The sequence below is a fragment of the Leopardus geoffroyi genome, chromosome B1, assembly GCF_018350155.1.
Source record: "Leopardus geoffroyi isolate Oge1 chromosome B1, O.geoffroyi_Oge1_pat1.0, whole genome shotgun sequence".
NCBI classification, from domain to species: domain Eukaryota; kingdom Metazoa; phylum Chordata; class Mammalia; order Carnivora; family Felidae; genus Leopardus; species Leopardus geoffroyi.
The window spans coordinates 172,686,055-172,713,925 of record NC_059327.1 but is presented as its reverse complement, the minus strand read 5'-3'; the positions used below and the strand labels follow the sequence as shown (position 1 = coordinate 172,713,925).

The following is a 27,871-nucleotide window of genomic DNA, read 5'->3' as shown; positions in this document are numbered from 1 at the left end:
ACAAAACTATTATGTCTCTAAAAATCAGCAAAAGAGAATATTACACACAGAGCAGTATTTTCTGCTACTATTTTCCCAAGTCACGGGTCGCCAATATTACATGGTAAACTGGAGAACATTACATTCCCAATTTTTTCCCACTTAACATCTCCCAAATAATTATAACCTCAAGAGCACAGTCTCTGGAATTATGTGCTCAATTAAAACTACCAGTCATAAACAACTTTCAAGACAGGAAAAAAACCCCATCATTTTCAGCCAAACAGCAGCTCCTGATGAAACTGCATAATAAAAGGTCATCTTTGCCAAACAAAACTCAAGGTCTCTCACTTCATTAAACAGCTAAAAGTAAATATATTTACCCAGTACAACAAGTATTTGGGTTTTTACCAACTTACAAGAACATTTTACTAGAGTCAGTGGTTAGCTATGAAGGTATTTATAAGCCATTTTTTTCCTTTTCCTGTAATTTGGGAGGTCGATGTAATCAAACTACTTTAAAAATCAACAGAAGACATATTTAATCAAAATGATGATGAAAAATATATGTCATGGAGCTAGACGATAAGCCTAAAGATCTGTAAAACAATATAGCCTAAAGAAATGTATAATAATATAAAGTAAAAGCACTTGAATGAAGCAGGTTATTTTCTAAATTAAGGTTACTTCCTAAATGTTTTCTCATTGTTTATATAGCCCTGTGCAACCAGAATAAAATGTGAGCTACATATGTAGTTTTAAACTTCTCATAACCATATTTTAAAAAAGTGAAAAGAAACAAGTGAAATTAACTGTAATATATTTTATTTAACCCAAATAACCACATTTAAAGAAAGTGGAAAAGAAATAAGTGAAATTAAATTTAATGATATACTGTATTCAACTCAATATATCCAAATTATCATTTCAACATGTGATCAATACTAAAAAATTATTAATGAGACAATTTACTTCTTTTTGTACCAAGTCTTCAAATCTGTACATACACTTACAACACTCTCAGTTGGGCCAGTCACATTTCAAGTGCTCAACAGCTACAAGTAAATAGTAGTTACCATACTGACAGTGTATATCCACAACATTAAGTGGGTCAGATACAATTTCTAAATTTCTGAAGCACAGTTACATAATCAACAGAAAGTCCTAAGTACTTAAGCAAAAGCAAAATGTTTTTATTTTTTAGCATAGTCTTTAAAGGCAGATGTAGGGATAAAATAAAGTTAAAATGTAAGAATAACAGTTAATACTTATTGACCATTTACTATACGCCCAACCCTGTTTTAAATGCTTTTCAAGTGCTCCGCTAGCCCCAACCCCCAAGTGAGGAAACTAAGACACAAGGAAGGTAAATGAACGTCATCTCGGGCAATCTGATTTAAGAGTTTCTGCTCCTAAACACCACAAATGCAAGAAAAACACCAAACAAAAATTGGTATATGAAAGATAAAATAAGGAATAATGAAGCAAAAATTGTTTCTTTTGTTATTAACAGGTTTTTAAAATTAAATCATTGTCATATAATCCTTTTCCACAAGAAGTTCCAATCCCCAAATAAACAATGCAATTTTAGGTTAATCTTATACTTGCAATATAAACATTTACATTTATAATGTGAATATTTATTCATAACCTGGTACTGAACAACTGTAGTTTTAGCTTTAAAAAAAGTAAAGAATAATTTTTAAAAATATTTTAAGGTGATGAATTTCCCAGTTTATTAATTTCAAGAAGCTGCACTTTTCTTAAAACCCATTATATTCCTGATTTTATTATGGACTTCGTTTTAACAGTTCATTCTCTTATAAAAGGAAGAAAAAGGGATTATTTTCTTCCCATGAACCTGTAATTTCAAAGAATAAAAAAACATGAGAAGACAAAACAGGCAAGAAAAGAACTTGCTTTTTCCTATGTCTTAATTCTAAAAAAAAAAAACAAACAAAAAAAACAAAACAGAATACTATGTAATAAATACGGAACATCCTATTAGATGAGTACATCACACCCCAAATTTCCAACTAAAATAAGGGGACAATGTTTACTTTCACACATACATGCCACCAGCAGAATGACAGAAACATGGATAATGCTCATTAAAATTTCAGATAACATGCTGGATATCTCTTCAGAAAATAACATTTGAAAATACCTGGCCTGAAATAAATGACCCCGTGTTAAAGAAAATCTGTGATCAGAGCTTAAATTGTCTGACCCTTCTGTGTACCTAAAATCACAAGATAAGGATAGCCAACTGATCCACAGTTGAAGGCCACGGCTGTCTGCACACTAACTTTGACGTTTCCAGGGTGTCACTGGAAAGCTCGATCACACCACCTTTGGTTACATAATAAACCTATCACCATACGTTTCTAGTATCCCTCCCACATATTCAAAACTTCACAAAGGTGGCCAGATCTCAGAGGGGGATCTCTTAATAGAAGAGTGCATTTGCACAATGTGCCTAAGCAGATATTTAGCAATAGAACAAAAAGGTTAGAGTCAGTCGGCCTCTGACGTAATGAAGAACTATCTCAGCTTACCAAAAAGTTTACAGAAAATACATTCATGTTATCTACATTTTGGTTTTGATCATTTGAATAACAATCAAATGTCTCTGAGAACCTATACGAAGCTATTTTTATATGCTTCAGGCACTGGATCTGGCCCTTTCCTATGCACCATCCCAGTAAATCTCTCCAGCAAGCCTATTCAAGTAGTGTCTCTACTTTATAGACCGTGAGACTCAAACAGCTGTTAGATGGCAACCGAGGATGGACCCTCAGGCAGAGCTTCTGACCTTCCAGGCTAAGATTTGTTCTACAACACAAGGACTTTCTTTCCTGTTTCATTCCCAACTTACTGAACAATTTATCTACCATGACTACCCACATACTTTCAAGTAACAGCCCATACACGTAAGAAAAATTTTATTGTTACTCGTATCTTCAAAAACCTTGACCTTTATCTGCAAATTCCAGTAACATTAAAATCTTAGAGGTGAATTGTAGATCTCAATAAAGCTGTTATTGAAAAAAAAAAAAAATGGGGGGTGGGGGGAGTGCGCCTGGCCGGTTCAGTAGGTAGAGCGTGTGACACTTGATCTCAGGGTTGTGAGTTCAAGCCCCATGCTGGGATACCAAAAAATTTTTTAAAAACAAACAACAAGTCTTTAGCATGGTAATGACATCAACTCTCCAATTATCCTAATAATACTACCAAAGATAATCCAAAAACCTAATCTGTAACTCATGTCTCAAAAATGTTTATAAATCAGTCCCTTATATTGCTAACTTAAGTCTCTCATTACTTCACCCCTAGGAAATGCCTTGACTTACCTAATTATGGTTTCTATACTCTCTATCCCACCCTGAACATTAGCAATCTAGCAATCACTCTTTTCTTTTTTTTTATTAGGTTTCATGCACAGTGCAGAGCCCAACGCAGGACTTGAACTCACGACCCTGAGATCAACACCTGAGCTGAGATAGAGGGTCGGACACTCAACCAACTGAGCCACTCAGGCGCCCCTTTAACATTTTAAGTAATCTCTATATCCAACATAGGACTCAAACTCACAACCCCAAGACCAAGAGTTGCACACTCTACCCACTGAGCCAGCCAGGCACCCCTCTAGCAATCACTCTTAAATACTATTCTCATCATTCCACAACTCTCTTCAAGAATTTTAATGGTTCCCTTTCCCTGCTATGTTAAGTCTAAATCCATCTGCCTAGCTTTCAAGGTCTTCTCTAATCCTACCTCCCACTACTCCTCCTCATGTGGGCAGTCTCTTCTGTGCCCTACGAACATACCAAGCCTTGTGCTGGATGCTGTGCTTTAAATAATCCCACCCCCTAAGCTGACATTCTTCCCTCCACTGCCTGCTCATCCTTCAAGTGCCAGATCAAATCTTACCCTTCGAGCCCTCTGCCTGACTACTGCTTATTGCTACCTCAAGCGACTACTACAGTACTTCGGAGTCTGGTCATCTTTTGTGCCTCCAGCACCTAGTTTCTGGGATGTAAAAAACACTCAATAAATGTCTGTTGAATATAAACTGTAATATGCTGTGCCAAAGTAATTATGTGGCTTTTACCATCTCTTCAAACCAGGTGTGTTCACTTCACTAGCAATTCAAGTAGCAGAGTGCTAAAAAATAATGGTTTCAGAGGTTTTCTTCAATATGAACAAATCAACAACCTATGAGATGCTTTCATGGTTCCTTCAAGTATTTCTACATAGGAACCAATTCAACAGGCTCTGTGAATTTGAAGATTAATACATCTAACCTTTTATTCCTGTTACAGTCTCCTCTAGGAATTAACAATGCCACAACCAAAATTACTTTACAGGGTGCATGAGCGGCTCAGTAGGTTAAGCATCTGACTTCAGCTCAGGTCATAATCTCACGGTTCATGGGTTTGAGCCCTGCTTCAGGTGAGCCCCACTTCTCTCTGTCTCTCTCTCTGCCCCTCTCAAAAAAAGGGGGGGTGGGGAGAGAAAAAAAAGAAAATCCTCACAGCAATTTAAAAAAAAATGACTTTACAACACATCTGAGTTTTTTCCCTAAGATGATAATTCAGAGTTCCTCACCATAAAGGAATACTATCTATGAAACAATCATTTATACTATTTTACCATTTTAAGATTAGTGTACAATTATTTATAAATGGCTTTTGCTTTCTAACCACTCAAAACAGAACAAATAAATTTAAGTATAAAAACAATCATCTATTAAAAAGCTAATGCTAATAAAATCTTTACTGTCACAAGAAAATACAAGGAATTCAGGTCACATCTGTGCTAGATCACAGATCACAAATATGAATAATTGTTATATACTTAGATTATTATGACTTTAGCATGCAAAGTAAAAAAACTTAAATAAAAAAGTTTTAAAATAATATTTTTAATTTTTTTTTCCTTAACGTTTATTTATTACTGAGAGAGAGAGACAGAGCATGAGCATGGGAGGGACAGAGAGAGGAGGAGACACAGAATCTGAAGCAGGCTCCAGGCTCTGAGCCATCAGCCCAGAGCCCGACACGGGGCTCGAACTCACGGACCGCAAGATCGTGACCTGAGGTGAAGTCGGCCACTCAACCGACTGAGCCACCCAGGCGCCCCTAAAATACACCAATAATATTTTAACACAGGATTCAAGATAGAGCTTCAACTTACTCAATATAGAACACCTAAAAAATTCCAAGGCCAATTCCCCTGTAACTAACCCTTACAATGGCCCTTAACCCACAGAAAATGCCAAAATGATTACAGCCTTTCCCTGATAAATATAAATCAACAAAGCAAAAAAGGCAGCAGAAATTCAATTCAAAGTGAAGGAGGTTCATCCAGACACCAATGAGTAGCTCAAGAACATAACACACACTACTCTTCTCTCAAACATTAAACACACTCAGTACACTTACCTGTTTCTGAAATGTATGTAACAGGATCCTGGCGTAGAATTTTACCAGGTTTAGGTTTTTCTGGTTGCTTTTTGGCATTTTTTACCTGCACTGTCTCCTCGGATTCTGAATCTGTACATGAGAAGCAAATGAAACAAAACTCTCAAGAGAAAAAATAAAATACAGTGTGTTCTTAAAGTGATCATTGTTAACGAATTCCTCAAGGCCCATTTTGAGGCAAATCCCTTTTATGAATTCTCACAGGTTACTTCTACACAGTGTCAAACCTTGGTCTTACTTTTCTATTGTCACTATAACAAATCACCACAAATTTAGTGGCTTAAAACAACATAAACATATTATCTTATAGTTCTGAAGGTTAGAAACCCCATATGGGTCTCACTGGGCTAACATCAAAGTGCCAGCAGGGCTATGACCCTTTTCTGGATACTCTAGGGAAAAATCCATTTCCCTGTCTTTTCCAGTTTCTAGTGACTGCTAACATTCCTTAGCTTCTGGCTCCCTTCCTCCATCTCCAAAGCAAGGAACATCAGGCAAAATCCTTCTCATGCTGCATCTTTCTGGTTCTCTATTTTCCATGGTCAGTCTCAGTCTCTGTCTCTGTCTCTCTCTCTCTCCCCCTTTCCTCACTCTTCCTTGTGAATACAGTGGGCCCATCCCCAGATAATTCAGGATCATCTCCCTATTTTAAGGTCACCTGATTATCAACCTTAATGCCACCTATAACTTTAGTTTCCCTTTTGCCATGTAACCTAACATATTCACAAGTTCTAGGAATTAGCGCATGGACATCTTTGGGAGCCATTAGTCTACCACAACCTAATCACCCAGGACGCTTAAATACAAATCAAGACAAAGTGGTACAAAAATAGAAGTTTCATAAACTTTAGGATCCTTCCTTCTCCTCTGCACCATGCATTTATAAATCCTGTTTCATACTAAAACTGTATCAAACAACTAAATTTTCAATTTCCCAAAAGATAGAAACTCCTGGGGAGTGATAATGTGTACTTATTTCAAATTCCTTACTGTATACAGCAGTAAAAGACATAGAATAAACATTGAAGCACTTTTAGAATTGAGTCAGAATTTTTGCTGTTATTGTCAAATCCTGACAATCTATGCATACTTTCCTTAGAGGTTGCATTATTGAGAATTCACACCAGATGGATCTTCTCCGCAAAAGCAACACCTAAAACTTTTTGAATTCTATCATTATTTTAACAGATCATAAAAGGCATACATAAAAATACAACATTCCCCATTTAAAAGTACAGTATATTCAAATATTTTATATTGTGATTGTTCCATTTTAACTCCAACAAAAAAGGACCAGATCAAAAGCATCTTTGTTTCCAGAGCAATATTCTAAGGCACTATTTTTCAAATTCAGTCTCCAAGAAGCTCAGCTGAAAGAGAAGTTAGTATGAATATTTTTAAAAATAAATATGTCAGGGGCACCTGGGTGGCTCAGTCAGTTGAGTGTCCGACTCTTGACTTCAGCACAGGTCATGATCTCACAGTTTGTGAAGCAGAGCCCCACATCGAGCCCTACAGTGCCAGACTCTTGCGGCATGTGATTCTCTCTCTGCCTCTCTCAAAATAAATAAATACACTTTATAAGTAAACTTACTTGATAAATAAATGTCATGTTCAAAGTAAGTTTGAAACACGCTATGTATACTGTATACCCCTCTGAACAAACATATTTATTTATTTATTTTTTTTAATTTTTTTTTTCATCGTTTATTTATTTTTGGGACAGAGAGAGACAGAGCATGAACGGGGGAGGGGCAGAGAGAGAGGGAGACACAGAATCGGAAACAGGCTCCAGGCTCTGAGCCATCAGCCCAGAGCCTGACGCGGGGCTCGAACTCACGGACCGCGAGATCGTGACCTGGCTGAAGTCGGACGCTTAACCGACTGCGCCACCCAGGCGCCCCCTGAACAAACATATTTAACACATTAATATATTGTGGCTCTGTTAAGTTCTACAGTACAATAAAACTGTTTTCAACTTTATTGGAGCATAGAGTCTTCTCACAGGACCTATTACAACAACAGAGAGAGCTGTGTGTCTCAGAACATCAGTTGGGAAAACACTGTTCTAAGGGATATAAAATAATTTTAAAACTTTAAGGCTCCCCAGAAGAAATATTACCTGAATCATAGATGATCCTCTTTTTCTTGTTTGGTTGCTTCTGTTTAGAGTCATCTTCTTTACAAGAACTATTTACCTGTAAACATCACAGTATAATTAGAATGCAAAACTTACATAAATTCGTTGTGTTTTCTCGTTAGACTTGAACTCAGTAATTTTGCCCCCAAGGAGACATTTTTCCTTATTACAACTGGGGGGCAGGAGAAAGGGGTTACTGGCACCTACTGAGTAGACCAGGGATGCTACTAAACACCCTAACAACGCACAAGATAGTCCTCCACAACAAAGAATTACACAGCCCAAAATGTCATTAATGCCATAATTAGACTAAACAATTAGCCAAACCCAACATCAAAAAGACAAGAGAGAATAAATGCTGGCGAAGATGTGGAGAAAAAGGAACCGTTGTGCACTGTTGGTGGGAATGTAAAATAGTACAGCCACTATCGAAAACAGTATGGAGGTTCCTCAAAAATTTTTGTCTAAAAACTACCATATGACCCAGCAATTTTACTTCTGAAACTATATCCAAAGAAACAAAAACACTAACTCCAAAAGATATCTGCACCCCCATGTTCATAGAAGCGTTATTTATAATAGCCAAGACATGGAAACAACCTAAGTGACCATCAAAGTAGGAAAGGATAAAATTGTGATACACATAAAAAAAGAGGAAATCCTACCATTTGCAACAACATGAATGAACCTTGAAGGCATGCTAAGTGAAATAATTCAAACAGAGAAAGACAAATACTGTATGATCTCACCTATATGTGGACTCTAAAACAAGCAAAAAACATACCAAACTCAGAAAAAGATACCAGACTTGTGGTTACCAGAAGCAGGGAGTGAGGGGAGGTACAAGTGGAGGAAGGTGGTCAAAAGGTACAAACTTCTGAGGAGCCCTGGTGGCTCAGTCGGGGTGAGCATCTGGCTCTTGATTTCAGCTCAGATCATGACCTCACAGTACATGGGTTTGAGCCCCGCAGTGGGCTCCACACTGACAGTGTTGGAGGGAGTTCTCTCTCTCCACCCCTCCCCTGCTCTCTCTCTCAAAATAAACTTAAAAAAAAAAAAAGTACAAACTTCTACTTATAAGTACTAGACATGCAATATACAACATGAAGAATATAATGAACACTGTTATTTGATATATAGGAAACGTGTTAAGAGGGCATATCTAAAAGTTGTCATCACAGAAAAAAATTTTTTTTCTTTTTTTACTTTATCTATATGAGATCCCGGATATTAACTAAACCTGTGGTAATCATTTCACAGCATATGTAAGTCAAACCATCATGCTGTACACCTCAAACTTCTACAGCTCAGATGTTAATTATTTCTTAATAAAACTGAAAAAAAAAAAGAAAAAAAACAATTGTATCAGATGGGAAAAAAAGAATTATAGAAAAGGCTGTATTATTATTCAGCTCCACTTTCAACACTAAATTACATATAACAAAGAGTAAAAGAATGTCAGATATTAAAAGGCAAATGGTTACTGAAAATGAAAGAGACAAAGGTTAAGGAGTTATGGGCTGTCCACTACCCACTGCCTGTTAGAAAACTATATATAACCGGGGCACCTGGGTAGCTCAGTTGGTTAAGTGTCCAACTTCAGCTCAGGTCATAATCTCACAGTTTATGAGTTCAAGCCCCACATCGGGCTCTGTGCTGACAGCTTGGAGCCTGGAGCCTGCTTTGGATTCTGTGTCTCCCTCTCTCTCTGCCCCTCCACCCCCCTCTCCAAAAATAAACATTAAAAAAAAATTTTTTAAAGAATACTATACATAACCAAGGCAAAAGATATTATTTATATTTTGTAGTTATACATTATATTTCTAACATATTCAAATTTTCCCAAAAAAATCAAGAAACCAGACAGCAAAAGAAACTATAACCAATCATAAGGGAGAAATATGTTTCTAGAGGCACCTGACTGCTTCAGTCCATACAGTATGTGACTCTTGATCTCAGAGTTGTGGGTTCAAACCCCACACTAGTTGTAGAGATTACTTAAAAATAAAATCTTTAAAAAAAGAAAAAAGAAATATGCTTCTACTCATTACAGTAAAACTTGAAAAATATAAGAACAATTGACTAGCTTGCAAGAAAATGAGATAAATGAACTGGAGCACAGAGTTAAAAAGAACTACAGTAACTCAAAAGTTAGAGAAGAGGGTATCCCACAAGGGAGAGAGCCACAGAAGGAGAGTCTCAAATTCTGCCCATAAACTTAGCCCAGATCTCTCCTGCACCACACATGAATGGAACAACTCATAGTGCCAGCTAAGGATAAAAGAACTGAACAAAGATTTCATCTGCTGCCCATCACAGGAGACACAAGAGTTTAGGCTCTGAGTTCAGGCAAGTTAACTGCCTGCTAAACCAAATGAATTAACACTCTTTGGAGGAATGTAACAGAATCCAAATTTCCTGCACTACATAACTAGACTATCCAACATAAATCCAAAATAACCAGACACACACACACACACACAAAATACAAAATGTAACCTGTGATGCTTTATTTTTTATCTGTAAACTTGACTGGGCCACAAAGTGCCCAAGTATTACATCAAATATTATTCTGAGTGTTTCTATGAAAGTGTTTTTGGATGAATTTAACATTAACTATCTAAGGATAGCAGGCTTGAGACTGTAATCACACTACCGGCTCTCCTGGTTCACAGGACTTCAGACTCACACTTAAACTATACTACAGCTATCATGAGTCTCCAGCTTCCCAACTGTAGGTCTAGGGACTTGTCAGATGCTGTAATCACATGCATGAATTCTTTAAAATAAATATCTTTGTGGATTCTATTTCTCTGGAGAATTCTGACTATACAGATTTTGTTACCATGAAATAAAGTGGTGCAGTAAAAAATACCTAAAACATGGAAGTGGATTTGGAACCGGGTTATGGTGAAGGCTGGAAAAGTACATGCTTTAAAAAAGCCTAGGACTTCTGGTCCAAGATGGCAATGCAGAAAGACTCTGAACTCACCTCCACAGAATATACCAAATCTATACCTATTTATAGAGCAATTCCTCCTGAAGAACTAAGGGCTGACTGAACAGCTTTTGCACAACAAAACATGGAGAGACCACAAGAGAATGTTAAGAGAAACAGAAACAAAAACTGCTGAATGAAAGGAACCCTTACCCTGTCACTGCAAACTACATTAAGGAGGGATATACTGAGGGACCATAAGTAGATTTGTGCCCTAGGGCACAGAAAAAAGGCCTATATATATATATATATATATATATATATATATATATATATTCATTTATAACATTTATTTATTTGAGAGACAGAGCATGAACGGGGGAGGGTCAGAGAGAGGGAGACACAGAATCTGAAACAGGCTCCAGGCTCTAAGCTGTCAGCACAGAGCCCGACGTGGGGCTCGAACTCACGAACCGCAAAATCATGACCCGAGCCGAAGTCGGCTGCTTAACCGACTGAGCCACCCAGGCGCATCAGAAAAAAGGCCAAAATTTAAAAGGGCAACTAGATTATAAAAGATCCAGCCCTAGAACTCCACCAAATGGTGGGGGAGCTGCTGGAACTCTCTCCAGGTCAGAGGGGCCAAGGTTTACATTCTCCCTTCACCTTGATGGCATGGACTGAAGCAGGGTCCAGGTGCCCTAGCCAGCCTATCACCTCAGTAAGCCCCAGGCTCTTACTCCACACCAGCCCGAGACATCCCACCTATGTGACCCCAGTGCAATACACACCACATATCCTTGGTCAATTCCCACTATAGCTCTGTCTTGCCAAGGTGACACAGGCACAAAACACCCCAAAACACTCCAGGCCCATACCACTTTGGCTCCAGACAACTTGCCAGGACACCCCCAATACAGAGCTCCCCAAGAACTCCTGGCACATGCCTGTTTTAGATCCAGATGATTCACCAAGGGACCCACTACATGCAGTGCCTTGGGACCACCCAGCCCATTCCTGCTTTGGACCTAGACAACTCACCAGGATTCCCCTATACAGAGTGTCCAGGACCATCCAGCCCCCTCTCAAGTCACCTCCAGCCACCTCACCAGGGCACTCCCACACAAAGCACCCCAGGACACCTTCATGTGCACACACTTCAGCTTCAGCTGTCCTCAGCACAGAGATCCCTTAGACCACCCTAGCCCATGCCCACTTCAGCTTCAACTGTGCACCCTGTGCACAAAGAGCCCTGGGACCACCCAGTTTACACCTACTTTAGCTTCAGCAGTCCTGCCAGGGTGTCATCTGCACAGAGCAGTGAACCCCAGGACCTCCAGCTTGCACCCACTTCAACTTTAGCTGCTCCATCAGGGCACCATCTGTGCAGACAGCCCTAGACCACCCCAGTCCACACCCACTTCAGCTCAGGCCATCCCACCCGGGTACCCCAGCACAGAGTTCCCCAAGACCACCAGCCACAACTTCAGCCAGCCAGCCAAAGTCACCAGACACATGCAGTCTACACAGGAGATGGCCATACACAAGACCATTCCTTCAAGGTTAGGAGAAGTATCTGTTCTACCTAATTCACGGAAATAAACAACAGAAAGTCTGGCAAAATGAGAAGACAGAGAAATATGTTTTAAATGAAACAACAAGACAAAACCTCAGAAAAAGAGCTAAATGCAATAGAGATAACCAAGCTATCTGCTAACCATTTCAAAGTAAGAAATAAATAAATAGATAGATAAATAAATTTAAAGTAATGATCACAGAGATGCTCACCAACTGGAGAGAAGCATAGATGAATTCAATGAGAACTTCAACAAAGAGAAAATATTAAAAAGGACCACAGTTGAAGAATACAATAAAGGAAATTAAAAATACACCAGAATTAACAGTAGATTAAAGAATGCAAAAAACAGATCAGTGACCTGGAAGACAAGCTAATGGTAAGCACCCAAACAGAACAGCAAAAAGGAGAAATAATTAAAAAAAAAAAAAAAAAAAAAAAAAAAGACACAGAATAGGTTACGGATCTCTTGGAAAACATCAAGTGAACAAAAATTTGCATTTAGGGGTCCCAGAAGAAAAGAGAGACAAAGGGTGAGAAAACTTACTTGAAGAAATAAGAACTGAAAACCTCCCCCAACTGGTGAAGAAAACAAATATCCAACTTCAGGAAGGACAGAGAGGTCCAAACAAGATAAACCCAAGGAGTTCCACACCACATTAATATGTAAAATGTCAAAGATTAAAGATAAAGAATTTTAGAGGCAACAAGACAGAAGCAAATAATTACCTACAAGGGAAACCCCATAAGGCTATCAGCTGATTTTTTAGCAGAAGGGATGGCATGATATATTCAAACTGCTGAATAAAAAAAAAAAAACCTACAACCGAGAATACTCTACCCGGCAAAGTTATTCAGAATTGAAGGTGAGCTAAAGAGTTTCCCAAAGTTAAAGGATTTCATCACCACTTAACCAGCCTTATAAGAAATATTAAAGGGCTTCTTGAAGTGGAAAAGAAAGGCTGTATTTAGAAGAAAATTATGAAAGGAAAAAAATTTCATGAGTAAAAGCAAACACAGTAAAGGCAGTAGGGCAACCATTTATAAACCTAGTATAAAGGTTAAAAGACATAGTAGTAAAATCAACTATATTTTTTAAATTAGAGGTGTCTGGATGGCCTAGTCAGTTGAGTGTCTAACTCTTGATTTCAGCTCTGGTCATGATCCCAGGGTCATGGGATCAAGCCCTGCACTGGGCTCTGCACTGAGTATGGAACCTGCTTAAAGATTCTCATTCTCTCTCTCTCTGCCACTCTACCCCGCTTGCTCTCTATCTCTCTCAAATAAAATGAATTAGTTAAGGGGACTCACATAATAAAAAGATGTAAAATATGAAAACATATACACAAAATGTGGGGTGGGAGAGTAAAAATGAAGTTCTTTTATAATGTGTTCAATCTCAAGTGACCATCAATTTAATCCAGAATATCATATACCTGGATATTACATAGGAACCTCATGATAACCACAAGGCAAAAACCTGAAATAGATATACAAAAATTAAGAGAAAGAAAGCCAAGCACAACACTAAAGAAAGTTATCAATCACAAGAAAGCAAGAAAGGAACACAGAAGAACTACGAAACCAACCAAAAATCAGTGAACAGAAAGGTAGTAAGTACATACCTATCAATAATTAAATGTAAAAGGTCAAAATGCTCCAATCAAAAGACAGAGGGTGATAGAATGGATAAAAAAACAAGACCCACCTATATTCTACCTATAAGAGACTCACATCAGACCTAAAGACACATACAAACTGAAAGTAAAGATATGGAAAAAGATATTCTGTTCAAATGGAAACTAAAAAAAAATCCAGGGTAGCAATACCTGTATCAGACAAAATAGACTTAACAACAAAGATTATAACAAGAAACAAAACATGGCATTACATACTGATAATGGCATCAATTCAACAAGAGGATATAACAATTGTAAATATCTATACACCCAACATTAAAGTACCTAAATACATAATACAAAGATTAACATACGTAAAGGAAGAAATCGACAGTGATACAACAACAGTAGGGAACTTTAACACCCCATTTCATCCAGAAAGAAAATCAATAAGGAAACAGCTTTTGAATGACACATCAGAACAGACCAACTTAACAGATATATACAGAACATTCCATCCAAAAACGACGAATACACATTCTTTCCAACTGCACGTGGAACATTCTCCATGGCAAATGACATGTTAGTCCACATAATAAGTCTCAATAAATTTAAGAAAACTGAAACCATATCAAGCATCTTTTCCAACCATAACAGTACAAAACTAGAAATCAATTACAAGAAAAAAAAAATGGAAAAAACACAAACACGTGGAGGTTAAACAACATGCTATTAAACAACTGATTGGTCAATGATGAAATCAAAGAAGAAATTTAAAAATATATGTATTAGTACAAGAAGTTCTAGCCATAGCAATCAGACAAGAAAAAGAAAAGGGCTCCAAATTGGTAAAGAAGTAAACTATCACTATTTGCAAATGACAGGATACTATTCATAGAAAACCTTAACTCCACCAGAAAAAAACATTAGAATAAATTAATTCAGTAGCCTCAGGATATAAAGTTAATATACAGAAACCTGTCTTGTTTCTATATACTAATAACAAAGTATCAGAAATAGAAATTAAGGAGTGCCTGGGTGGTTCAGTTGGTTGAGCGTCTGACTTAGGCTCAGGCATTTAGGCTCAGGCTGTGATCTCACGGTTTGTGAGCTCGAGCCCCACATCAGGCTCTCTGCTGTCAGTGTGGAGCCCGCTTCAGATCCTCTGTCCCCCTCTCTCTCTCTGAACCTCCCCAGCTCACACTCTTTCTCTCAAAAATACATAGAAACATTTCAAAAAATAGAAATTAAAGAAACAATTCCACTTACAATAGCACCAAAAAGAATAAAATACTTAGAAACAAATTTAGTCAAGAAGGTGAAAGATCTGTACTCTAAAAACTATGAAATATTGATGAACAAAACTGAAGATGTCACAAATGAAAAGATATTCCATGCTCATGGATTGTACGAATATTGTTACAACATCCATACTACCCAAAGCAATCTACAGATTCAATGCAATCCCTATCAAAATACCAACAGTAATTTTCACAGAACTAGAACAAAAAATACTAAAATTTGTATGGAACCATTAAAGACCCCAAATAGCCAAAACAATCTTGAAAAAGATTGCAACATTTTTCTAGATGTCATTTCGGCAAGGGAAACAAAAGCAAAAATTAACTATTGAGACTACACCAAAAATAGAAAGCTTTTGCACAGCAATGGAAACCATTAATAACATGAAGAGGCAACCTACTGAATAAGAGAAGATATTTGCAAATTATATGTCCAATAAGGGGTTAACATCCAAAGTATATAAAGAACTTATACAACTCAACACCAAAAAACCCCAAATAATCTAATGGGCAGAGAAAGTGGGCAGAAAACCCAAAAAGAAATTTTTGCAAAGACATTCAGATGACCAATAGATACATGAAAAGATGCTCAACATCACTAATCAGCAGGGCAAATCAAACCACAATAAAATATCAGATTACACCTGTCAGAATGGCTAGAATCAAAAGACAAGAAACAAGGGTTGGTGAATATGTAGAGGGAAAAAAATACTCAATGCACTGTTGGTGGGAATGCAAGCTGGTGCAGCCACTGTGGAGAACAGTACAGAGGTTCCTTAAAACATTAAAAAATAGAAATAGAATACAAAATACAAAAATGCATATATATAAATATGATCCAGTAATTCCACTACTGAGTATTTACCAAAGAAAACAAAAACACTAATTCAAAAAGATATATACACCCCTACATAGCCAAGATATGACAGCAACGTAAATGTCCATCAACAGATAGATAAAGATGTGAGATACATACACATGCACACTAAAATATTAGTCAGCCATGGGGCACCTGGGTGGTTTAGCTGGTTGGGTGTCTGACTTGATTTCGGCTCAGATCATGATCTCTCGCTGTAAGCACAGAACATGCTTGGGATTCTCTCTCTCCCTCTCTGTGCACTCATGCTCTCTCTTTCTCTCTCAAAAATAAATAAACTTAAAAAAAAAAAAGTTCTAGGGGCACCTGGGTGGCTCAGTCGGTTAAGCAGCCGACTTCAGCTCAGGTCATGATCTCACAGTTTGTGAGTTCAAGCCCCGCGTTGCGCTCTGTGCTGACAGCCTAGAGCCTGCTTCAGATTCTGTGTCTCCCTCTCTCTCTGCCCCTCCCCTGTTCGCACTCTGTTTCTGTCTCTCAAAAGTAAATAAATGTTTAAAAAAAAAATTAAAAAAAAAAAAAAAACCCTTCTAGGGGCACTTGGGTGACTCAGTTGGTTAAGTGCCTGATTCTTGGTTTCTGCTCAGGTCATGATCTCACTCGTGAGTGAGATCTCACTCCGTGCTGACAGTGCAGAGCCTGCTTGGGATTCTCTCTCTCTCCCTGCCCCTCCCCTGCTTGTGCGCACGCTCTCTCTCTCACTCAAAATAAATAAATAAACTTAAAAAAAAGTTCTGGGGCACCTGGATGGTTCAGTCAGATAAGTGTCTGCCTCCTGATTTCAGCTCAGGTCATGATCTCACGGTTGCGTGACCAAGCATCACATTGCACTCTGTGCTGACAGTGCCGAGCCCACTCAGGATTCTCTCTCTCCCTCTCTCTCTGCTCCTTCCCTGCTCATGCTCGCTTGCTCACTCGCTCTCAAAATAAATAAAGATTTTTAAATTTTTTTTTCAACGTTTATTCATTTTTGGGACAGAGAGAGACAGAGCATGAATGGGGGAGGTGCAGAGAGAGAGGGAGACACAGAATCGGAAACAGGCTCCAGGCTCCGAGCCATCAGCCCAGAGCCCGACGCGGGGCTCGAACTCACGGACCGCGAGATCGTGACCTGGCTGAAGTCGGACGCTTAACCGACTGCGCCACCCAGGCGCCCCAATAAAGATTTTTAAAAATAACAAAATAAAAGGTTCTATTATAAAAATAAATAAATAATAACATAACAAAATATTACTCAGCCATAAAAAAAAGATATCTTGCCATACGTCACACCTAGAGAGCATTACACTAAGTGAAATAAGTCAGCAGAAAACAAATACCATATGATTTCACTTATAAGTGGAATCTGAAAAAACAAAACGAATAAACAAAGCAGAAACAGATCCATAAATACTGAGAACTGGTGGTTGCCAGAGGGAAGGGGGTTGAAGGCATGGGTAAGTAGGGGTGAAAGGGTGAGAGGTACAGCCTTCCAGTTATGAAATGAATCAATCATGGGGGTGAAAGGTATAGATTAGGGAATACAGTCAATAGTATTTTAATAGTGCTGTATAGGACCTACACTTGTGAGCACAGCATAACACAGAGTTGCTGAATCACTATGTTGCACACCTGAAACTAATGTAATACTATTTGTCAACCATACTTCAATAAACAAAATAAACAAATAAAAAGAAAAATTTTGTAAAATGTAGACTCCTGTGAAGGGACTGTTAGCAATAATATGGATGTTAAATGCGACTCCAACAAGGTCTCAAGGAGAAAAAATAAGAGCTATAGGGAAAGCTTCTATCATCTTAGAGGATATATATATCATAAATCGAATGCTGGTAAATATAAACATTAAAAACCATTCTGGTGAGGTTTCAGACAGAATCAAGGAACAGATTGTTGGAAACTGGAGAAACGGCAATCCTTGTTATAAAATGGCAAAGAACTTGGCTACATTGTGTTTTAGTGAAAGATAGAACTTGTGAACAATGAAATTATTTAGCTGAAGAGATTCCGAAGCAAACTGTTGGAAGGTGAAGATTGGGATCCTCTACAGTAAAATACAAGAGGAGAGAAATGAACTGAATTGTTAAGCAAAAAGGAACCAGAACTTAAAGCTTTGGAAAATACTCAACCTATGTTGCAAAAAATGAGAACACATGTGCTGAAAAGAACACCAAAAGTGTGGCTGGACTATCACTCAATAAAGAGATAATGAGATTTCACAAGCAAAAACCGTGCTAGTTTGAAATGAGACAAAATGAAGAAAGGCTGTCAGACTTCTTGATTCTACAGGAAGGACAGTAGAGCTATTCAGCTGCAAACCTGCACCATTCTCTAAGGAGAAGAGATCATGAAGGTGATACAGAGATCAGGCTGCCTTACTTCTTGTTTCAACAGATCAAACAGCCTCCATCCAGAAGCCTTGGGACTGGGACAACTGCCCCAGTGGGTCCAGAAGGCGGGGCATCAAGCTAAAGATTTTCTCAAGCTTTAAGATCTAACAGAATTTGTCTTGCTAGGTTTTGGCCTTGCTAGGTTTTGGACTTGCTTGGGACCCATCCCCCCTTTCTTCCATCTGATTTCTCTCTTTTGAAATGGGAATGTCTATTCCATGCCTATCCCACCACTGTATTTTAGAAACACATACTCCTCTGGTTTCCCAGGTCCACAGCTAAAGAGGAATTTTCTCAGGAGAAATCATACCTTGAGTCTCACCCTATCTGGTTTAAACGGTATTTAGATAAGACTCTGGACTTGACAGTTGGTGCTGTAATGAGTTAAGACTTTTAGGGGCTATCAGGATGGAATGAATGTATTTTGCATTGTGAGAAGAACATGAATTTGGGGGACCATTGGCAAAATGTTTGGACTGACTGCTTGTATCCCTCCTAATTCATATGTTGAGCCCCTATGTCCCCATTGTTGCTGTATTTGGAGACAGAAGTCTCTAAGGAATTATGGTTAAATGAGGTCATAAAGGATGGGGCCCTGATCTGACAAGCTTTATGTCCTTGAAGAGATACCAGAGGCCTCACTCACACATGTATGTACACACACTCACTAGCGCACGTGCTCTCTCTCTCTACCTCTCTCTCCCTTGATGTGCTCGCACCAAGAAAACATTATGTGAGGACACAGCAAGAAGGTAGCTACCTACAATCCAGAGAGTTCTTGCCAAGAACTGAACTGGCTGGAACCTTAACCATAGACTTCTAGCCTCCAGAACTGTAAGAAAATAAATTTCAGTTTAAGCCATCCAGTCTATGTATTTTGCTATAGTAGCACAAACTAATACTTGATCCAAAGACTTAAGAGAAAAGGCATTTAATAGAGACCAATCCTAATATGTTAGAATTAGCCAACAAGAAGTTTAAAGTACCTATTATAACCACATTCAAGAACATAAATAAATAAAAACTATGAAAAAGAAACAATCAGAAATTCTAGAATTGAAAAATACAATATTTAAAATAACATATTCACTACATAGGCTTAACAGCAAACTGGAGAGGGAAGAAGAGTCAATGAACCTGAAAACAGTAACAAAGAAATTATATAATCTGAAGTATAGGGAAAAAAAAAAAAAGAATAAAAATGAACAAATCTCCATGAGCTGTGAGGCAATATCAAAATTCTGATATGTGTATAATTGGAATCCCAGAAGAGGACAAAGAGAATGAGGCAGAAATATATTTGAACAAATAATGGCAGAAAGTTCCCAAATTTGATGAGATTTATACATTCAAGAAACTCAGAAACCATAAACAGGATACACGCAAGAAAACCACACCCAGGCACACCACAGTCAAAGCTGAAAACCAAAGATAAAAATCTGTAAAGCAGCATGAGAAAAACAATACATAACATACAAAAGAAAACAATATGAATGACTGCTAACATCTTTCCAGAAAAAAATAGAGACCAAAGGACAATGGAACATTTTAAAGTGCTGAAACAAAAAACTGTCAATCCAAAATTCTATATCCAGCAAAAATATCCTTCAAGAATGAAGACAAAATAAAGACATTATTAAATAAACAAAAATTTACAGGCACCTGGGTGGCTCAGTCAGTTAAGCAACCAACTCTTGATTTTGGCTCAAGTCATGATCTCAAGGTTCATGAGATTGAGCGCCACTTCAGGCTCTGCACTGTAAGTGCAGATTCTGTCTCCCTCTCTCTGCCCTTCCCCTGCTTGTGTGCATGCATGCTCTCTCTCTCTCAAAATAAATAAACTGTTAAATAAATAAACAAAAACTTAGGCAATGTGTTACCAAAGATCTACACTACAAGAAATGGCAAAGAAAATTCTTCAGGTATAAGGACAATGATATGAGATAGAAATTAAGAAATTCTTATCTTCAATAAGAAATGAAAAGTACCAGAAACGGCAAATGTGGGTAAATATAAAAGATCAATTTTTTCCTCTTAATTTCTTTAAAATACATGTCTGGGGTGAAGAGAAGATGGCGGCTTAGAAGGACGCTGGGCTCACCGCGCATCCTGCTGATCACTTAGATTCCACCTACACCTGCCTAACTAACCCAGAAAACCACCAGAAGACTAGCAGAATGGAGTCTCCGGAGCCAAGCACAGACGAGAGGCCCACGGAAGAGGGTAGGAAGGGCGGAGAGGCGGTGCGCGCTGCACAGACTGGCAGGAGGGAGCCGGGGCAGAGGGGCGGCCCGCCAGTCAAGCAGAGCCCCCGAGTCTGGCTGGCAAAAGTGGAGGGGCCGGACGGAGTGTGTTCCGACAGCAAGCGGGACTTAGCATCTGGGAGCTCATAAGTGAACAGCTCTGCTCAGAAAGCAGGAAGGCTGGAGGACAAAGGGAAGGAGAGTTGCTGAGCCCCAGACAACAGAGCTCAGTTTGGCGGGGAACAAAGGCGCTCGCCAGCGCCATCTCCCTCGCCCATCCCCCAGCCAAAATCCCAAAGGGAACCACTTCCTGCCAGGGAACTTGCTTGCTCCTCGCAAACACCCAACTCTGTGCTTCTGCGGAGCCACCCCTCCGGCAGCGGGTGTGACTCCCTCCAGCTGCCACAGGGCCCCTCCTGAAGTGGATCACCTAAGGAGAAGCGAGCTAAGCCTGCCCCTCCTGCCCCCATGCACCTTGCCTACCCACCCCAGCTAATACGCCAGATCCCCAGCATCACAAGCCTGGCAGTGTGCAAGTAGCCCAGACGGGCCACGCCACCCCACAGTGAATCCCGCCCCTAGGAGAGGGGAACAGAAGGCACACACCAGTCTGACTGTGGCCCCAGCGGTGGGCTGGGGGCAGACATCAGGTCTGACTGCAGCTCCGCCCACCAACTCCAGTTATACACCACAGCACAGGGGAAGTGCCCTGCAGGTCTGCACCACTCCAGGGACTATCCAAAATGACCAAATGGAAGAATTCCCCTCAGAAGAATCTCCAGGAAATAACAACAGCTAATAAACTGATCAAAAAGGATTTAAATAATGTAACAGAAAGTGAATTTAGAATAATAGTCATAAAATTAATCGCTGGGCTTGAAAACAGTATAGAGGACAGCAGAGAATCTCTTGCTACAGAGATCAAGGGACTAAGGAACAGTCACGAGGAGCTGAAAAACGCTTTAAACGAAATGCAAAACAAAATGGAAACCACGACGGCTCGGATGGAAGAGGCAGAGGAGAGAATAGGTGAACTAGAAGATAAAGTTATGGAAAAAGAGGAAGCTGAGAGAAAGAGAGATAAAAAAATCCAGGAGTATGAGGGGAAAATTAGAGAACTAGTGATACACTAAAAAGAAATAATATACGCATAATTGGTATCCCAGAGGAGGAAGAGAGAGGGAAAGGTGCTGAAGGTGTACTTGAAGAAATAATAGCTGAGAACTTCCCCTGAACTGAACTGGGGAAGGAAAAAGGCATTGAAATCCAAGAGGCACAGAGAACCCCCTTCAGACGTAACTTGAATTGATCTTCTGCACGACATATCATAGTCAAACTAGCAAAATACAAGGATAAAGAGAAAATTCTGAAAGCAGCAAGGGATAAACGTGCCCTAACTTATAAAGGGAGACCTATAAGACTCGTGACTGATCTCTCTTTTGAAACTTGGCAGGCCAGAAAAGATTGGCACGAGATCTTCAATGTATTGAACAGAAAAAAATATGCAGCCGAGAATCCTTTATCCAGCAAGTCTGTCATTTAGAATACAAGGAGAGATAAAGGTCTTCCCAAACAAACAAAAACTGAAGGAATTTGTCACCACTAAACCAGCCCTATAAGAGATCCTAAGGGGGATCCTGTGAGACAAAGTACCAGAGACATCGTTACAAGCATAAAACATACAGACATCACAATGACTCTAAACCCGTATCTTTCTATAATAACACTGAATGTAAATGGATTAAATGCACCAACCAAAAGACATAGGGTATCAGAATGGATAAAAAAACAAGACCCATCTATTTGCTGTCTACAAGAGACTCATTTTAGACCTGAGGACACCTTTAGATTGAGAGTGAGGGGATGGAGAACTATTTATCATGCTACTGGAAGCCAAAACAAAGCTGATGTAGCCATACTTATATCAGACAAACTAGACTTTAAATTAAAGGCTGTAACAAGACATGAAGAAGCGCATTATATAATAATTACAGGGTCTATCCATCAGGAAGAGCTAATAATTGTAAATGTCTATGTGCCAAATACCGGAGCCCCCAAATAAATAAAACAATTACTCACAAACATAAGCAACCTTATTGATAAGAATGTGGTAATTGCAGGGGACTTTAACACTCCACTTACAGAAATGGATAGATCATCTAGACACATGGTCAATAAAGAAACAAGGGCCCTGAATGACACACTGGGTCAGATGGACTTGACAGATATATTTAGAACTCTGGGGGCGCCTGGGTGGCGCAGTCGGTTAAGCGTCCGACTTCAGCCAGGTCACGATCTCGCGGTCCGTGAGTTCGAGCCCCGCGTCGGGCTCTGGGCTGATGGCTCAGAGCCTGGAGCCTGTTTCCGATTCTGTGTCTCCCTCTCTCTCTGCCCCTCCCCCGTTCATGCTCTGTCTCTCTCTGTCCCAAAAATAAAAAAATAAAAAAAAAAAAAGTTGAAAAAAGAACTCTGCATCCCAAAGCAATAGAATATACTTTCTTCTCGAGTGCACATGGAACATTCTCCAAGATAGATCATATACTGGGTCACAAAACAGCCCTTCATAAGTATACAAGAATTGAAATTATACCATGCATACTTTCAGACCACAATGCCATGAAGCTTGAAATCAACCACAGGAAAAAGTCTGGAAAACCTCCAAAAACATGGAGGTTAAAGAACACCCTACTAACGAATGAGTGGGTCAACCAGGCAATTAGAGAAGAAATTAAAAAATATATGGAAACAAACGAAAATGAAAATACAACAATCCAAACGCTTTGGGACGCAGCGAAGGCAGTCCTGAGAGGAAAATACATTGCAATCCAGGCCTATCTCAAGAAACAGGAAAAATCCCAAATACAAAATCTAACAGCACACCTAAAGGAAATAGAAGCAGAACAGCAAAGGCAGCCTAAACCCAGCAGAAGAAGAGAAATAATAAAGCTCAGAGCAGAAATAAACAATATAGAGTCTAAAAAAACTGTAGAGCAGATCAACAAAACCAAGAGTTGGTTTTTTGAAAAAATAAACAAAATTGATAAACCTCTAGCCAGGCTTCTCAAAAAGAAAAGGGAGATGACCCAAATAGATAAAATAATGAATGAAAATGGAATTATTACAACCAATCCCTCAGAGATACAAACAATCATCAGGGAATACTATGAAAAATTATATGCCAACAAATTGGACAACCTGGAAGAAATGGACAAATTCCTAAACACCCACACTCTTCCAAAACTCAATCAGGAGGAAATAGAAAGCTTGAACAGACCCATAACCAGCGAAGAAGTTGAATCGGTTATCAAAAATCTCCCAACAAATAAGAGTCCAGGACCAGATGGCTTCCCCGGGGAGTTCTACCAGACGTTTAAAGCAGAGATAATAACTATCCTTCTCAAGCTATTCCCAGAAATAGAAAGGGAAGGAAAACTTCCAGACTCATTCTATGAAGCCAGTATTACTTTGATTCCTAAACCAGACAGAGACCCAGTAAAAAAAGAGAACTACAGGCCAATATCCCTGATGAATATGGATGCAAAAATTCTCAATAAGATACTAGCAAATCGAATTCAACAGCATATAAAAAGAATTATTCACCATGATCAAGTGGGATTCATTCCTGGGATGCAGGGCTGGTTCAACATTCGCAAATCAATCAACGTGATACATCACATTAATAAAAGAAAAGAACCATATGATCCTGTCAATCGATGCAGAAAAGGCCTTTGACAAAATCCAGCACCCTTTCTTAATAAAAACCCTTGAGAAAGTCGGGATAGAAGGAACATACTTACACATCATAAAAGCCATTTATGAAAAGCCCACAGCTAACATCATCCTCAATGGGGAAAAACTGAGAGCTTTTTCCCTGAGATCAGGAACACGACAGGGATGCCCACTCTCACCGCTGTTGTTTAACATAGTGCTGGAAGTTCTAGCATCAGCAATCAGACAACAAAAGGAAATCGAGGCATCCAAACTGGCAAAGATGAAGTCAAGCTTTCGCTGTTTGCAGATGACATGATACTATACATGGAAAATCTGATATACTCCACCAAAAGTCTGCTAGAACTGATACATGAATTCAGCAAAGTTGCAGGATACAAAATCAATGTACAGAAATCAGTTGCATTCTTATACACTAACAATGAAGCAACAGAAAGACAAATAAAGAAACTGATCCCATTCACAATTGCACCAAGAAGCATAAAATACCTAGGAATAAATCTAACCAAAGATGTAAAAGATCTGTATGCTGAAAACTATAGAAAGCTTATGAAGGTAATTGAAGAAGATTTGAAGAAATTGAAAGACATTCCCTGCTCATGGATTGGAAGAATAAATATTGTCAAAATGTCAATACTACCCAAAGCTATCTACACATTCAATGCAATCCCTATCAAAATTGCACCGGCATTCTTCTCGAAGCTAGAACAAGCAATTCTAAAATTCATACGGAAACACAAAAGGCCCCGAATAGCCAAAGTAATTTTGAAGAAGAAGACCAAAGCAGGAGGCATCACAATCCCAGACTTTAGCCTCTGCTACAAAGCTGTAATCATCAAGACAGCATGGTATTGGCACAAAAACAGACACATAGACCAATGGAATAGAATAGAAACCCCAGAACTAGACCCACAAACGTATGGCCAACTAATCTTTGACAAAGCAGGAAAGAACATCCAATGGAAAAAAGACAGCCTCTTTAACAAATGGTGCTGGGAGAACTGGACAGCAACATGCAGAAAGTTGAAACTAGACCACTTTCTCACACCATTCACAAAAATAAACTCAAAATGGATAAAGGACCTGAATGTGAGACAGGAAACCATCAAAACCCTAGAGGAGAAAGCAGGAAAAGACCTCTCTGACCTCAGCCGTAGCAATCTCTTACTCGACACATCCCCAAAGGCAAGGGAATTAAAAGCAAAAATGAATTACTGGGACCTTATGAAGATAAAAAGCTTCTGCACAGCAAAGGAAACAACCAACAAAACTAAAAGGCAACCAACGGAATGGGAAAAGATATTTGCAAATGACATATCGGACAAAGGGCTAGTATCCAAAATCTATAAAGAGCTCACCAAACTCCACACCCGAAAAACAAATAACCCAGTGAAGAATGGGCAGAAAACATGAATAGACACTTCTCTAAAGAAGACATCCGGATGGCCAACAGACACATGAAAAGATGCTCAACGTCGCTTCTTATCAGGGAAATACAAATCAAAACCACACTCAGATATCACCTCACGCCAGTCAGAGTGGCCAAAATGAACAAATCAGGAGACTATAGATGCTGGAGAGGATGTGGAGAAACGGGAACCCTCTTGCACTGTTGGTGGGAATGCAAACTGGTGCAGCCACTCTGGAAAACAGTGTGGAGGTTCCTCAGAAAATTAAAAATAGACCTACCCTATGACCCAGCAATAGCACTGCTAGGAATTTACCCAAGGGATACAGGAGTACTGATGCATAGGGGCACCTGTACCCCAATGTTTACAGCAGCACTCTCAACAATAGCTAAATTGTGGAAAGAGCCTAAATGTCCATCAACTGATGAATGGATAAAGAAATGGTGGTTTATATACACAATGGAGTCCTACATAGCAATGAGAAAGAACAAAATATGGCCCTTTGTAGCAACGTGGATGGAACTGGAGAGTGTGATGCTAAGTGAAATAAGCCATACAGAGAAAGACAGATACCATATGTTTTCACTCTTATGTGGATCCTGAGAAACTTAACAGAAACCCATGGGGGAGGGGAAGGAAAAAAAAAAAAAAAAAAAGAGGTTAGAGTGGGAGAGAGCCAAAGTATAAGAGACTCTTAAAAACTGAGAACAGGGGCGCCTGGGTGGCTCAGTCGGTTAAGCGTCCGACTTCAGCTCAAGTCACGATCTCAGGGTCCATGAGTTCGAGCCCCGCGTCGGGCTCTGGGCTGATGATGGCCCAGAGCCTGGAGCCTGCTTCCGATTCTGTGTCTCCCTCTCTCTCTGACCCTCCCCCGTTCATGCTCTGCCTCTCTCTGTCTCAAAAATAAATAAATGTTAAAAAAAAAAAAAAATTAAAAAAAAAACAAAACTGAGAACAAACTGAGGGTTGATGGGGGGTGGGAGGGAGGGGAGGGTGGGTGATGGGTATTGAGGAGGACACCTTTTGGGATGAGCACTGGGTGTTGTAGGGAAACCAATTTGACGATAAATTTCATATACTGAAAAAAAATAAATAAAATAAAATAAAATAAAATAAAATAAAATAAAATAAAATAAAATAAAATAAAATAAAATAAAATAAAATAAAATAAAATAAAATACATGTCTGTTTGGAGCAAAAATTATCACACTGAATGTGGAGTATTAACACATGTAGCTATAATACATACAGTTAAAACATAAAAGATGGTGGTAAATAGACCTGTCGAGTTGCAAAACTCTCATATCTTACACAAAGTGGAACAATATTAACTCAGACACACTATTGTAGCCATCACCTGCTTTCTACAGTGACATTGTACCTTAACTTCTCTGAGGCCCAAGGAAGACAAGGAAAAAATAAAGCTTTCCTCCAAAGTTTTCCTTCACCAGAAGTCCAACACCTTTCACTTGGGGCTCATGTCTTTAAGAATAAACTTTGGTCTTAAAATACAAAGTTTTAACAACTGAAAAGGGTACCATCTCTCCTATAGGAAAACAAGCAATGAATGCAGGAAGCTGTATTAATTAGAAATATACTTGTCTTCTTTCTCTGCAAAATGAGTTGAAATCTATATTCATTTCAGGCTCGCATAATATCAAGTCTAGGAACTGAATTTATTTAACTTTTTATACAGTTCAATATGGTATCTGGAAAACTGACCTTGATTTCCTTTATTCCTTTCTTTGCTTTTAAAGTTTCTTCAGCAGACTTTGTCTTCTCATTCTTCTTCACTGTGTCAGTCACAAGTTTCTTTCCACTTGGTATAACCCCAAAGAATTTCCGAATATCCTAAAAGCAAAAATGGACATGCATAAACAAACATTAACGGCACAAAATGCGAATTTCACTTGCAAACGGGGACACCTGTACGCACACTGGTTTGCCCTCAGCAATTTCTTCACAGTGCAATAACCCCACCATGTGCAGCAGCGTTCTTTTCATGTGCAAAAGTTTACTGATAAAATTACCTGGGTTAAGAACCATTCGCCTAATGAAAAATAGTTATTAATTCTCAGAATTTGGCAAAAGCAGGACAAAAATGAGCAATGAAATTGTTCTTAACAACAGCATAATTACTAAAGAGGCAAGTCATATGCACATATTCATCCCACCTCCCCAGGCACAGTG

General features: G+C 38.9%; 1 protein-coding gene across 2 annotated transcripts in view; it reads right to left on the bottom strand.

Annotated features, from left to right (window-relative positions):
- Window positions 1-27,871, bottom strand: part of RFC1 (replication factor C subunit 1) — an 87,276-nt gene that overhangs the window by 44,386 nt on the left and 15,019 nt on the right. For both annotated transcript variants that reach the window (XR_006711693.1, XM_045475001.1), the window contains exons 2-4: window positions 27,404-27,532; window positions 7,588-7,663; window positions 5,427-5,537 (exon numbers count right to left, since the gene is read on the bottom strand). Coding sequence is in view for 1 of the 2 variants with exons in the window: in XM_045475001.1 (XP_045330957.1) it covers window positions 5,427-5,537; window positions 7,588-7,663; window positions 27,404-27,532 (316 nt within the window). In the remaining variant the exon portion in view is untranslated. The remainder of the gene's footprint in view (window positions 1-5,426; window positions 5,538-7,587; window positions 7,664-27,403; window positions 27,533-27,871) is intronic.